We start from the raw sequence: 15,398 nt of genomic DNA on the forward strand, positions 1-15,398 counted from the left end.
CTAGACACAAAAAGCCGGAGTAACTCAGCGGGACAGGCAGCATCTCTGGAGAATAGGAACGGGTGATGTTCTTCAGGATGCTTTCCCTCCAGAGATACTGCCTGTTACTCCAGCTTTGTGTGTCTATCTCTTGGCAGGCTCCCAATCTGCACGATCATACACATATGCATAGAACAAACGCAGCCACATTTTCAAAGACTTTATGGACAAAGATATGATGTGGGAGCGTGTGGGTCAAAGGGAGGAATCAGAGCAGTTCACGACGGCTTCGAGGGAGAACGCAGTCAGGCAGGGAACTGAAAGCATTAACAGTGGACAGGCTGGGAGGCCCGAGCTGGAGATAGAGCTGGGATGGGGGGGGGGGTAGTTTGATGAAAAGTCATCGACCTAAAACGGTCGGACGATCGGACAGAGTGGATGTGGAGAGGATGTTTCCAACTCGTGGAGAGTCTAGGACCAGAGGTCACAGCTTCAGAATTAAAGGACGTTATTTTAGGAAGGAGATGAGGAGAAATTTCTTTAGAGGGTGGTGAATCTGTGGGATTCATTGCTGCAGAAGGCTGTGGAGGCCAAGTCAGTGGATATTATTGAGGCAGAGATGGGTAGATTCTTGATTAGTACGGGTGCCAGAGGTTATGGGGAGAAGGCAGGAGTATGGGGTTAGGAGGGAGAGATAGATCAGCCATGATTAAATGGCGGTGTAGTACTTGATGGGCCGAATGGCTTAATTCCGCTCCTATCACTTATGACCTTATGAAAGGGGTATTTCGATGCAAAGTCACCGACCGGAAACGTTGACTCTGTTCCTCTCTCCACAGGTGCTGACTGACCCGCTGAGTGTTTCCTGCTTCCTCTGCTTCTCCATGGGTCAAATTTCAAACCTTACGTTTATCTTTTGTTTTCCGTGGTCAGCTTCAAGGGGTTCACTTCCGGCTGGGGCAATGGCAACAGCTTGGCCGGACTGAGCCAGCAGACTGTTTGTCAAAGAGGAGCTGGTCAAGTAGGTCCAGTCCTCTCCGTATCAGAGGTTCACATCATGCAGTAGGTGGAGGGAGGGAGGGAGAGGTCGTGTTTGTGCCGAGGAGGGGGGAGGCAGTGATGGGGAGGGAGAGAATGTGTCTGATCAATGAACCTTCTGAATGTTGTAGTCGGCAGGGCAGTGCTCTGCATATCGCCAACTTGGACAATTTTACATTTTTATCAAGCCAATTAACCTACAAACTTTGGAGTGCGGGAGGAAACCGAAGATCTCGGAGAAAACCCACGCAGGTCACGGGGAGAACGTGCAAACTCCATACAGACAGCACCCGTAGTCGGGATCGAACCCGGGTCTCCAGCGCAGCATTTTTGCTGTAAGGCAGCAACTCTACCGCTGTGTCACCGTGACTGCCCAGGGGGAGGGGGGGGGGGGCAGAAGGGGGGGGGGGGGGGGGGGGGAGACTGCAATTGAGACCCTGAGATACAAGGAACTGCAGTGCTGAAGTAACTCGGTGGTCAGGCAGCATCTGTGGATGTAATGGATAGATAGGCACCACGCCTATCACAGGGCTGGAAACTGAAAGTATCCCGAGCTAATTCTGCCACCACCATCATCTATTGCAACAAGTGATGGCTCCCACTGATTGTCGGCAGAAGCTTCAGGATGGACGATGACAGTGATGTCAAGTAACCCTTGCTTTCCCTCTCTCTCCGTGCCTTCCCGCCTTTCCAGAACTCCGACCAGCCTTACTGTCTCCGACTACATTCTATCTGTTTGCTTTGTTGCGACGTTCTCCCAGTGAACAGCGATCTATTCTACATCTCCCTTGATCTCTATTCTCCTTGTCCTGTTTTCACACCTTACACCTCCTTATCTCTGTGCCGCCTAATAACAGGATGGTTAGAATGGGGTGGAGATGGGGGCAGGGACCGGTGGGATAAAATGGGGGCAAACATTAAAGTACTAAGTTTAGGTCTGATTGAAGATGGATCCATGGATTTGGACAGAGACAGACCACACTAATGGATAGGAGGAGTGTGAATGGAAGGAGAGGCTGAATGAAGAGTCTGCAAAAGAAAAGAAACAAAATGAGATGTCATTGTTATTATTGGCAGTCTGTTGCTGTGTATACACCCGCGGACAGAACGCTCCAATCCCAGCCAGTGTCTCTGAGCTCTGCGGAGAGCTGAGAATTGGCAACCGAGGAGAGGGTTTCCCAATCGCTTGGCTCCCCCACCGACCCCCCCTTCCCCCCAGAGCCTGGTTGGTCAACCGTCATCTTGTGAAGACAACAAAGGGTTTCATAGAAACATAGAAACTAGGTGCAGGAGTGGACCATTCGGCCCTTCGAGCCAGCACCGTCATTCAATATATCATCCAGAATCAGTAGCCCCATCCTGTTTTCTCCCCATATCCCTTGATACCATAGCCCTAAGAGCAATATCTAACTCCAATATCTTGAAAGCACCCAGTGAATTGGCCTCCACAGCCTTCTGTGGCAGAGAATTCCACAGATTCACAACACTCTGGGTGAAAATCAATGCCACAGGGTAATGTACACCACAAAATCATTGCGAGGGAACGCAGAATAACCCATTGCACGTTCCAACTAAAACAGCTTCTTCCCCTCCATTACAAGGCTTCTGAATGGTCCTTCCATCATCTAGGGTACTGTCCGATTCACCTTTAACCCATGGTGGACTTGTCTATGGAACTGATGTGCTGCAATGTGCTACAATTTCGTGCCAGGAGCGAGGCCGGGAGGAGAGGGGAGGGAGTCGGGTTCTGGCTCCACCGCGCCCTCAAGCCCAGCTGCGGGAGGTCCCCCCCGTTCAAAGGTGGACGGGCGAGGAGAGGGAACAGGGCCTCCAATAAAGGCGATGTACAGAGCCTGGGGCTCTCCTGGATCGGGATCTTGATCAGAACGGGTTTCGTTGGTTATGGGGAGAAGGCAGGGAAATGTGACTCGGAGGCAGAGAACTGCCATGATTGAATGGCGGAGTTGGCTCGATGGGCCGAATGGCCTGATTCTCTACTTCTATAACTCGTGAATGAGAGCCAGGACTGGATTTTTAAAATGGCTTGGGGCCTCTTACATGCTGGCTCAGAGAACTATTTCTGTACACATTGCCAATCGAGGATATGCTTAGGAATGGGAATACTGGACTGGACTGAATGTCAGAAACGAATTTCACTGTGCGTTTGCGCACGACAATAAAAACACCATTGGACCATTGGAAGTCGACTTGCTGATGGTCAAACATCTGCGCTGCAGTCTCAAAACTACAAGATATTGGCATCATATCTGAGGACGGATGTGCTGGCTCTGAAGAGGGTCCAGAGGAGGTTTATGAGAATGGTCCCAGGAATGAGTGGGTTTACATACGATGAGCGTTTGACGGCACAGGACCTGTACTCGCTGGAGTTTAGAAGGATGAGGGAGGGACCTCATTGAAACTTACTGGATAGTGAAAGGCTTAGGAAGGAACTGCAGATGCTGCTTTGAACCGAAGAGGGACACAGAAAGCTGGAGTAACTCAGTGGGACAGGCAACATCTCCGGAGAGAAGGGATGAAAGAAGTCTGAAGAAGGGTCTCGACCCGAAACGTCACCTATTCCTTCTCTCCAGAGATGCTGCCTGTCCCGCTGAGTTACTCCAGTGTTCTGTGTCTATCTAAAGTATTTCACTGTATAACGAGCCAATACCAATGGGAGCAAGAACTTGACAAGAGTGTTTGCAGAGGGGGAGAGGGGTCGTCACACCAAAGGAGGGGAGCTGATGGAGAGGTGGGGGATGAGAGAGATGTCGCAGCCTCACCTGTTCTACCTTATTCGTGTTGGGATCAGTGGCGCGATTAATCCCGTAGTCCATTGCGTCCAGACAGCCCGGCTGCGGGGAAAGGAAGCAACGTTAATTTGAACCGTAGGAAGGAACTGCAGATGCTGGTTTACACTGAACATAAGCTCAAAATGCTGGAGTGACTCAGTGGGACAGGCAGCATCTCTGGAGAGAAGGAATGTCTCCAATGCCTCTTACCAATGTCTACAGATGCACCGTAGAAAGCACCCTATCAGGATGCACCTCAAGTTGGTTTGGCCTCTGCTCTGCCGCAAGAAATCTTCCAATCTATCTCGCTGCACTTTTTTGAATCTGCACTTTCTTTCTGCACCTTATTTCCATTCTCTTTGCGCTGCCTGTTGCGTTCATGAGCAGTCTCATCCTAATCATGTGTGGGTGTTTTTACCTGGGTAGTTTTATATGACAGCTTGGAGCCTGTTAACAATACCAATACTATCCTGTTATTGCAAAGGGTAGTTTGACAATAGATAATAGACAATAGGTGCAGGAATAGGCCATTCGGCCCATCGAGGTAGCACCGCCATTCTATGTCTGCTGTGCACGGATCAGCTGCTGCCTGCAACAAGGGTCCTGCTTGTCTGTTCGGACATTGCCCTTCAGTCGGGGTAATGCCCGTGTTGGTATTAGGGGCATGGCTAGGGGTTGCCAACTTTCTCACTCCCAAATAAGGGACAAATTCCCGACAGCAATTCATTGACGTTCAACCGATGATCGGCCACGAGAAGGAGGGTGGTGTCGGCGGTAAGCGAAGGTCTGAAGGTCGGACAGCTGGCCGGGCTCCCGACCGATGGGGCCACGGGCGAGGCGCTGCTGCTGCTGCACTCCATGAGCTGCACTACATCGGGACGGGTGAGGCGGGGCAGGACGCGGCGCTCCCACCCGACAGTCCCTTCGACCCGAGTGGTTGCAGTCAAATACGGGACAAGGGCGATACCGTACGGGACAAACCAATTTAGCCCAATATACGGGATGACCTGGCTAATACGGGACAGTTGGAATCGGTACTCACCTCTGGCCTGTGCACCAGCCAATATGCCCTCTCCTGGCAATCCAGGACAAACCTGTCCGCTTTCTTGCGTTCCTTGCCTGCCCTAGGCAAGAAGAGAGGAAGCTCTGTGTTACTGAGTGACTGCACTGTACAACCTGGCAGCCTGACTCTGCACCGAGCTACACTAGGCTGCATTATGTGGGGTGGGAGGGAACTGCTTTACTGGGAGGGTGGGCAGTGATGCATTACTGTGGGGTGAACATAGCTGCAATAATGGGGTGCATTCCTGTGGAGTCGGCAGGGCTGCATTGCTAGAGGAAGGTTGCACTGTAGGGATGCATTACTGGGGAGGATAGGGAGGAATGCATCACTCGGAGGGGGTGGGCAGTGATGCATTAGGCGACTCCGGTTTGTCAAAGCTGCCACAGCCAGACATAAAAACAGTTTTTATCCACGAGTAGCCTGTCTTTGATCTGGTATTTTGCTGGTTCACATGCTTGATCAATGCTGTTTTATCATGAATGTTTTATTATTATTAATGTTTAGTGTTTTCTGAGTCATTCGTAACTGTCACTGTATTTCATGCTGTTACTTGTGGGCGGAGCACCGAGGCAAATTCCTTGTATGTGAATACTTGGCCAATAAACTTCCTTACTTATTTACTTCCTGGGTGGATGAATGAATATGTCTGCATCACTGGGAAGTGAGCAGGAGTACATTACTGGGGAGGATGGGTGAGTGGAGACCCTCACGTCACACCCGTGACCAGGCCGTGAGTGGACCTCTGTATCTCTCCACACAAAGGGCCTGTACTTGGAGGCTCGGGTGCTGAGGACATTCAGGTCAGGGATTGATGGACATTGAGGGAATCAAGTCATGTCGGCCAGTGGTCAGCCATCTTATTATTGAATGAACCAGCAGCACGAGGGGCCGAACAGCCTGCTACTGCTCCTAGTGCAGGGAGCTGGAGTGCAACCAATGGGCTGTCCATGCAGTTGGGGCGGCACGGTGGTGCTGCGGCAGAGTTGCGAGACCCGGGTTCAATCCTGAATACGGGTGCTGTCTGTGCGGAGTTTGCATGTTCTCCCCGTGACTCGCGTGGGTTTTCTCCGAGTGCTCCAGTTTCCTCCCACTCTCCAAGGACCTGCAGGTTTGTAGGTTAATTGGCTTTGGTAAAAATTGTAAATTGTCCCTGGTGTGTGCGGGATAATGATAGTGTGCGGGCGGGGTGATCGCTGGTTGGCACAGACTCGGTGGGCCGAAGGGCCTGTTAACGTGCTGTGTATCTAAAGTCTGCAGTCAGTCAGGTGTCCAATGCAATGGGGCAGTGACCTACCTGTACTGTTCCTTGGCTTGCATGATGATAAAATCCCACTTGTGATTGACCTTCTTGTTCAGGAGGTTGTAGTTTTCCTTGAAAAGAAAGACACAACAAAGAAAAGCTAAAGCCATGAGTCTTCAATCTCAAGGAACAGTCCACCAGGTGGCGCCAACAGCAGCGGCTGCCTCGCCAACAGTCTGCCTGTCCTTTCTTCTTTTTCGTTATTTTTAGTATGTGTTAGCAGTATGTTTTACTAGTCTTTGGTTTGTTTTATGTGTGTGTGTCTATCTTCGGTTGCAGTTCCTTCCTACACATGTGCAGGGAGCAGCACCTTACAGATATGTGTGAGACCATCTCTCAAAGTGTCACATGATGGGGATATTGTGGCCACTGCTGGCCAGGGATCCTTTAGAGGAGCAAGATAGACCACGCCTGCTAAATGCAATGGGCTGATGTGTAGTACGCAACGGAACGGAACGTGGGCCTTTTTTTTTCATCCATTTCCGTAACCGGACCGGACCCGACCCGACTCGCAGTGTAATCAACATTGTGGGGGAACAGTTTGTGTTAATAAATTAAAATTCTGAAAATGAGGAGAAGATTTTTACCAAATAACTTTTATTTTTACGAGGATGTTTCCGTAACCGGCTTCTGTCTCCGCACTATTATCCTGTGGGATCTCTGGTGCAGAGACGGAAGCCGGTTACGGAAATTGGGCCTTAAATTACCCATGAATCTGCCCATGAACGTACTACGTCTTTTTCGTCGAGTGGACTACCTTGCTTGCTATAGGATCTTTGCTGCTGGCCGCAAGTTTTTTTTCTAACTGCTACCACCACGCTCACCACCAGCGTTCACAGGCAAACTCTTATGTTGAGCTAAGGGGCGATTCTTGTTCATCTGGAGATGCTGGTGGAAGGCGGGATTCCTAGCACAAGTTCATACAGTCTCAGTGAATGTTGCTTTCACTGTTTTCAGTTATTCAGAAGATGGACACAAAATGCTGGAGTAACTCAGCGGGTCAGGCAGCATCTCTGGAGAAAAGAAATAGGTGACGTTTCGGGTCGAGATCCTTCTTCAGACCGCTATAGGTAGCTATAACTATCTCCACTGGTGTGGGTCAGTGGGACATGGGGTCTCGGAGACAGTGGACGAGGCTTATAGGATGTCATGTTAACCTGCTCAAGAAACACCCTCTCTTATAGAAACCTAGAAACATAGACAATAGGTGCAGGAGTAGGCCATACGGCCCTTCGAGCCAACACCGCCATTCAATATGATCATGGTTGATCATCCAAAATCAGTACCCCGTTCCTGCTTTCTCCCCATATCCCTTGATTCCGTTAGCCCTAAGAGCTAAATCTAACTCTCGATTGAAAACATCCAGTGAATTGGCCTCCGCTGCCTTCTGTGGCAGAAAATTCCACAGATTTACAACTCACTGGGTGAAAAAGATTTTCCCTCATCTCATTAAAGCACATTGATGACCAGAATTGGGAAAGAGATTCAAGATTCAAGATAGATTTAATTGTCACATGTGCCAGATGGCACAGTGAAATGAATTCCCATACAGCCATACAATAAAAATAAACAGGACTCAACACACTATAGAATTTAACACAAAACATCCCCACACAGCAGAATCAAAGTTTCCCACTGTGTGGGAAGGCACCAAAGTCAGTCTTCTTCCTCCACTGTTCCCCGTGGTCAGGGCCTCCCCAAGCCCTCCGCAGTTGCAGAGGAGTTTGGTGGCAGTTCACAGAAACCGTTCATCTCTCCACTCGCTCACCCACAGTTCTTACCTTCTCGTATTCCTCCATCACACCTTTTTTACGGATATTTTTCTTTGCCAAATAGATAGCTGTTGAACAAAAACAATCGTTGGTCAATGAAGAATTTCAAAGAGAGAGGAGGCCAGTTTCCTCATGTCTCCGTAGCGATCTCTTGTCATTGGGTGTAGATGTCTCTGGGACATCCCGTGGTCTCTTGACATTCTACAGAAACTACAAGTCTTTCTGTCTAATGCACCTATTGTCTATTGCCTTCGCTTGGTCCATATCCCTCCAAACCTGTCCTATCCATGTACATGTCTAACTGTTTCTTAAACAATGGGATAGTCCCAGCCTCAACCTCCTTCTCTGGCCACTTGTTCTATACACCCACCACCCTTTCTGTGAAAAAGTTACCCCTCAGATTCCTATTAAATCTTTTCCCCTTCACCTTGAACCTATGTCCTCTGGTCCTTGATTCCCCTACTCTGGGCAAGAGACTCTGTGAATCTACCCAATCTATTCCACTCATGATTTTGTACACCTCTATAAGATCTCCCCTCATCCTCCTGTGCTCCATGGAATCTGTGATGACCATTTGTATACTTTGGGTACGCAGGCAAAGAATCTCACTGTGCCTTGTACCCTCAAAGTCCGGTGCCGCATCCAACTCGTGAACCGATGATCGGCCATGAGAACGAGGGGTGGTGGTGTCGGGGGTAAGAGAAGGCCCAAAGGTCGTACAGCTGGCCGGGCTGCCGACCGACGGGGCCACTGACGAGGTGCTGCTGCTGCACTCCATGGGCTGCACTACGTCGGGGCAGGGGAGGGGGTGGGTGAGTCGGGGCCGGACGTGGCGCTCCGACCCGACAGTCCCCTCGACCCGAGGGGTAGCGGTCAAATACGGGACAAGGCCAGTACCGTACGGGGCAAACTAATTTAGCCCAATATATAAAGGATGTCCCGGCTAATACGGGACAGTTGGCGGCCCTATCGATACGGTAAATAGTCAGAACCTTTTCTCAGGTGAAAATTATGCGCTCAGGTGGACTAGAGGACGTAGCTTTAAGGTGAGAGGGGCAAAGTTTACAGGAGATGTGCGGGGCAGTCTCTTTGAACAGAGAATGATGGCTGCGTGAACACGCTGCCAGGGGGGGTGGTGGAGGCAGATACAACAGAGGCGTTCAAGATGCTTTTGCAGAAGCACATGAACATGCAGGGAATGGTGGGGTCACTTGCAGGAAGAGATGATTAGTTTAAACTGGGCATCATGTTCGGCACAGACGCTATGGGCCGAAGGGCCTGTTCTTGTGCTGTCCTGGCCTATCCCCCATTGTTGTTGGGGAGCTGATGTGAATGGGAAGGAGAAGGGTTTACGGCAGAGATAGATGTATTCTTGATTGGTGCGGGTGTCAGAGGTTATGGGGAGAAGGCAGGAGAATGGGGTTAGGAGGGAGAGATAGATCAGCCATGATTGAATGGCGGAGTAGACTTGATGGGCCGAATGGCCTAATTCTACTCCCATCACGTATGACCTTCTGAGCTTCAGGTTGGGTTGGGGGTTGAAGCAACTCACCGTAGTCTGTGTCCTCGGCGGGCCATTCCTGACTGGGCCAGAAGTACGGAGTCTGAGAAGGGAGAAGAGATGCCAGGAAATAACACACAGGTGACGGCGAGGTGGGTTACAGCCCAAACACAACAAGAGATGCTCACGGAGGTGGCCGCTGCCTGCACACACCTGAGACAGTCCAGCTACCTGTACCCCCACTCCCCTGCACTGGCTCCCAGTGTCTCTCTTCCACTTGTGTGGCGAGGAAGAGACCATGTTCCACGTGTATACGGAGCGTGAGAGGTGACAACCCATATAACCATTACAACTCGGCGGGCCGAATATCCTGTTTCCGTGCTGTATCTTTCAATCAATGTCTCCTGATGAGGCTCGGGGGCAAATGGTACCATAGTGGCTTTGAGAAATGTCACCCGGTTAAAGGCATTGCACTGATGGTAACCACAGAGATGTGGTCTAAGTGAGTAACCACAGTCGATCTTGCAGTTGGAGCACAGTGCGCTGGAGTTGTCTGAGTGGTGAACATCAGGTTTTGTTGCCAAATTCCTTTCTCTGGGGCTCTGTGACATTTAAACCGGTCGAAACCCCAAAACCCCGGTTGAAACCCCAAAACCCCAATCAGGTTCCACCTGGATTTGGGACTAAGTATTTGGGGGGGAAGAACCACATTGGGGTGCAGGAGCAGAGGAACCTGGAGGCGTTCACTGTTGAGAACAAAGATCCTATAGCGGATCAAGGTAGACCACTCCTGCTAAATGCGATGAATGGGCTGACGTGTAGTACTCAACCGAACAGAACGTGGGCCTTTTTTTCATCCATTTCAGTAACAGGACCCGACCCGACCCGACCCACAGTGTAATCAACGTTGTGGGGGAACAGTTTGTGTTAATAAATTAAAATTCTGAAAATGAGAAGAATTTTACCACATAACTTTTATTTTACGAGGATGTTTCCGTAACCGGCTTCCGTCTCCGCACTATTATCCTGTGGGATCTTTGGTTACGGAAAGCTTGGGAAGCCGGTTACGGAAATGGGGCCGAAAAATGACCCATGAATCTGCCCATGACCGTACTACGTCTTTTTCGTCGAGTGATCTATCTTGCTCACGGTAGGATCTTTGGTTGAGAAGCTTTAGAAGGCAGCAGAGGGCCGGGTCGATGGGGTGAGAGGGCATGGAGCCATCCACACTCGGACTGGTCCTCAGCAGGTCCCCGCTTCATTCTCACTCACGGGCTTGCTCACCTGGAACCTGTACAGACTGCTGTCCGGCTTCAGGGACAGGTTCTTGGGCTCTTGTAATGGGTAGATGTAGCCAAGCTTCACGAGTAGATTTCCCAGCAAGGTTCCTTCTAACAAAGAACAATTCAAACACACACAACAGTCGGCTTCAGTGGAGACACACGAGCAGCATTACGATACGATAGAACTTTATTCATCCCAGGGGGGGGACACTGAACTACCAACAGTCATGAAACAAGAGGTAAACAAAACATGAAATGAAAGTGTCGATTGGAAAGGATTGGGGACGTGCAAAGATCGGTGGGGGGTGGGCGGGGTGGGGGGGGGGGGGGGGGGGTTCAGTCTACCCCATGACATAGGGTGATCGCTGGACAATAGACAATAGGTGCAGGAGTTGGCTATTCGGCCCTTCGAGCCAGCACCGCCATTCACTGTGATCATGGCTGGTCATCCACAATCAGTACCCCGTTCCTGCCTTCTCCCCATATCCCCTGACTCCGCTATCTTTAAGATCTCAATCCAACTCTCTCTTGAAAGCATCCAGAGAATTGGCTTCCACCACCTTCTGAGGCAGAGAATTCCACAGTTTCACAACTCTCTGGGTGAAAAAGTATTTTCTCATCTCCGTTCTAAATGGCCTACCCCTTATTCTTAAACTGTGTGACCCCTGGCTCTGGACTCCCCCAACATCGGGAACACGTTTCCTGCCTCTAGCGTGACCAAGGAGGAAGTAGTCCAGGGTGGGTGTTGGGAGGAGTGACAGAGGGTGGGCGGGGGAGGGAGATGGTGGCGGAGTACGCGCCTGATCTCATACCTTCCTCCGTGACCTGCAGGCGTTGAATCAGCCACTCGAACACGTCGCTCCCTGCAAGGAGAAATTGCAGTCACCTCCTGAGGGCAATCCAACCGCATGAGCCGTACGTCAGATCGAGGTCAAGCTGAACGTCACTGGCTTGCCTGGAGTCTTCCGAGTTGTAGAGCATGGAATCAGACCCCTCGGCCCTATCCATCCCTGCTAGCCATGGACCTTCCTAAGCTAGTCCCGAGTAGACAATAGACAATACGTGCAGGAGTAGGCCATTTGGCCCTTCGTCTTTTTCATCGAGTGGACTATCTTGCTCGCTATAGGATCTTTGATGAGGACGTCGCTGTTGAGGGAAGGAACGGAGGACCCGACGTGGGGTGAAGAGCCGTGAAGTGGGGGGGTTGGTGGGTGGGTGGGTGGGGGTGGGTTTAGAATAATGGAGTCCCAACGTGTGGGAGGGGGAAGAACAAAGGGGAATTTGTAACTTTGTAAACGCCCTTTATAGGTGACTGTTTGTATACCTTGGCAAGAATTTCACTGAGACTCGTCACATTTGACAATAAAGAATTGTATTCGTTCAACTCACACAAGGAAGATCGCCAAGGAGATAAGATCAGGGACTTGTGCGTGTTGGAGTTTGTATGTTGTATAAGGCCCGTGAATTTAAACCGGGTAACCTAGCAACAGGCCGAGCTAATCCAAGGATGAGGTTGCTCTTGAGCTGATTGTGCTTCATCCTCTGGCCTGAGGGGGGGGGGGGGGGGGGGGGGGGGGGGAGGGCGTCGAAGTGGCCTGTGTTGTGGGGGGTGGATCGGAGCGGCGGGCACAGACAGGACCCCTGATAAGAGAGCGGGGTCAAACCTCTCCGACACAAGGCCCTCATGGCTGATCATCCACAATAAGTATCCCGTTCCTGCCTTCTCTCCCATATCCCTTGACTCCGCTATCTTTAAGAGCACTTTAAGAGCCCTTATAGTACCTGCCTCAGCTACTTCCTCTGGCAAATTGTTCCATATACCCAACACCCTCTGTGTGAAACCGGGCGGCACAGTGGCGCAGCGGTAGAGTTGCTCCCTTACACCGCTTGTTGCGCTGCAGACCCGGGTTCGATCCCGACTACGGGTGCTGTCTGTGCGGAGTTTGTACGTCCTCCCCATGACCTGCGTGGGTTTTCTCCGAGATCTTCGGTTTCCTCCCACACTCCAAAGACGTGCAGGTTTGTAGGTTAAATGGCTTGGTAAATGTCAAAAATGTCCCTAGGTTGTGCAGGATAGTGTTAGTGTGCGGGGATCGCTGGTCGGCGCGGACTCGGTGGGCTGAACTGAACTAAATAGTTGCCTATCAGGTTCCTGCTAAATCTTTCCCCTGTCACCTTAAGTCCTCGCCCACTAGTTGTTTTTTCCCATTTCCTGGGTAAAAGACTCTGTGCATTCACCTCATCTATTACCATCATTATTTTATAGATCACTCTACAGGCTTCTGCGTCCCAGCTCTCAAGTCCCAGCCCGCTCAACCTCTCCCTGTTGCTCAGGCCCTTCGAGCCCTGGCAACATCTTCCGTAAATCTTCCTTGCACTCTTTCCCAGCTTAACGGAATCTTTCCCGCTGTCTTCTTGAAGCTTTGCAATCCATCTTTGGCACCACGTGGTCTTACCTGTGATGGCGTGAGGAATGGTGGTGATCATCAGCCTCTGTGTTTGCGTCTTGATCCCGTTCCCAGGGTCTTGCATCTCGATGATCAGCGGCTCGATCTGCGGAGAGGAGGGAGGATCAGAGCACAAGTCGAAGCACAACGCGAATCACAACTGCAGCTGAACGAGACCCGTCATCCAGCCTCAGACACCAGTGATTCACATGGGGCGGAAATCCGGGGGGGGGGACACGTCCCCGCTCTGTTTTGACAGGTGGGGGACATCCCCCCCCACGGGTGACCAGCGAGGTTGGGTGTCAGACGGGAAGTGTGCCCCCAGGCCCACAGCCAGCGCAGGGAAGCAGCGCTAAACCCAGCTCAACTCTGCCTGTCCCGCCAGGTTAACCTAGAGCCCTGCCTGGACTTGCGAGAAATATGTCCAGTGCGGAGAAGCAGCGCTGATGTCCCGTCAGTCCAGGCAGGGCTGTAGTTAACCCGGCGAGACAGGCAGAGTTGAGCTGCATTTAGCACTGGTATGAGCCTCCGAAGCCTTAACATGTTTGTGTGCGCGCATACGCGCGCGGCCGCCAAAAAATTGAGTCTCCCCCGTCCCCTCCATATTTTGATAGTGATTTCCGTGCCTGCCAGTGAACGAGCGCTACTTTCCCGAGATAGACACAATGAGCTGCAGTAACACAGCGGGACAGGCGGCATCTCAGGAGCGAAGGAACGGGTGACGTTTCGGGTCGAGGCCCTTCTTCAGACTGAGAGTCAGGACACACCGCTGACTGCAGGAAATGTTTCTCTGGATTAGCAGACCAGGCAATAGACAATAGACAATAGGTGCAGGAGTAGGCAATTCGGCCCTTTGAGCCAGCGCCGCCATTCGATGTGATCATGGATCATCCGCAATCAGTACCCCGTTCCTGCCTTCTCCCCATATCCACTGTCTCCGCTATTTTTAAGAGCCCTATCTAGCTCTCTCTTGAAAGTATCCAGAGAACCGGCCTCCACCGCCCTCTGAAGCAGAGAATTCCACAGACTCACCACTCTGTGTGAAAAGGTATTTCCTCATCTCTGTTCTAAATGGCCTACCCCTTATTCTTAAACTGTGGCCCCTGGTTCTGGACTCCCCGAACATGTTTCCTGCCTCCAGCGTGTCCAAACCCTTAATAATCTTATATGTTTCAATAAGAATAGTAAGATTAAACGAGTACTTACCAGTATGAAGTTTGATCTGTATTTTATGAGGAGTTACGGTGAGGGATTAAGTGAAGAACCCAGCAGGTACTGCGCATGCGGCATACTTCGAAGCAGCGGTGTGAAATCACAGAATAGACACAATATTTGAAGTAAGATAGTAAAGATCACGAGACATCAGTTTATTAGTTTGATCTGTATAATGAGGGTGGGAGCGGCGGGCACTTAATCCCTCACCGTAACTCCTCATAAAATACAGATCAAACTTCATACTGGTAAGTACTCGTTTAATCTTACTATTTTACTTCGGAGTCACGTGAGTGATTCCGTGAAGACTTCAAAGGTCTGTGATTTCAAACCGTGTAACAGTTTTTATTTCACTCACTGCCGAAGTTTATGAGGGAGGAAGTGTTATCGTAATCAACCAGTGGATCTGCTTTCAAAAGAAACAGAAAGGTATTTGTTAACAATAACAACATAAAAGAGCTCCTCTGAGCTTAAATTAATATTGCAGTTTGTAATATTCTCCTGCAATTAAATCAGGTTTATCAACGGTTTATAATAAAAAATGTTCTGAACGCCGTTCCCTTGACCATTCTGCTGTATTGAAAATGTGGTCAACCGGGATGTCCATTCGTTCAGCCGCTGATACCAATGCTGCCCTAGTGGAATGGGATTAAATGTATTATTATCTATTCCGGCAGCTTTCAGTACCTGTTTGAGCCACCTTGGAGTGGTTTGGCTCGTACCCCGTCTTGGGTTACTGTGGTTGACCCATAGGCTTTCCTCTCCCTCTAAGATTGTGGGTTGTGTCTATATATAGTAGTAGATGGGTCACCACACTCAACCTGGACTCTGGTGGGTAGGCCCGGAATCCCACCAGTGAATTGGGCGTTCCTGGTCCATATAGCCATATAAAGACTACAGCACGGAAAACACAGGCGATCTCGACCCTACTAGTTCGTGCCGAACTCATAATCTCGCCTAGTCCCATATACCTGCGAGTTAGATTTTACCAGACCTAAATATGAACGTGATGCG

General features: G+C 50.4%; 1 protein-coding gene across 2 annotated transcripts in view; it reads right to left on the reverse strand.

The window, feature by feature from the left end:
• LOC129708181 (regulator of G-protein signaling 9-like) overlaps positions 1 to 15,398 on the reverse strand; it is a 77,931-nt gene that overhangs the window by 12,812 nt on the left and 49,721 nt on the right. The window contains exons 1-8 of one of the 2 annotated variants that reach the window (XM_055653795.1): positions 13,182 to 13,358; positions 11,538 to 11,588; positions 10,727 to 10,833; positions 9,494 to 9,545; positions 7,951 to 8,009; positions 6,164 to 6,240; positions 4,849 to 4,930; positions 3,807 to 3,869 (exon numbers count right to left, since the gene is read on the reverse strand). In XM_055653795.1, coding sequence (XP_055509770.1) covers positions 3,807 to 3,869; positions 4,849 to 4,930; positions 6,164 to 6,240; positions 7,951 to 8,009; positions 9,494 to 9,545; positions 10,727 to 10,833; positions 11,538 to 11,588; positions 13,182 to 13,257 — 567 coding nt within the window. In that variant the 5' untranslated portion in view covers positions 13,258 to 13,358. Of the gene's footprint in view, positions 1 to 3,806; positions 3,870 to 4,848; positions 4,931 to 6,163; positions 6,241 to 7,950; positions 8,010 to 9,493; positions 9,546 to 10,726; positions 10,834 to 11,537; positions 11,589 to 13,181; positions 13,359 to 15,398 lie in introns of those variants that run through there. The other variant, XM_055653796.1, reaches the window with a different exon arrangement.

This window comes from Leucoraja erinacea, chromosome 23 (genome assembly GCF_028641065.1).
Source record: "Leucoraja erinacea ecotype New England chromosome 23, Leri_hhj_1, whole genome shotgun sequence".
Classification (NCBI taxonomy): domain Eukaryota; kingdom Metazoa; phylum Chordata; class Chondrichthyes; order Rajiformes; family Rajidae; genus Leucoraja; species Leucoraja erinaceus.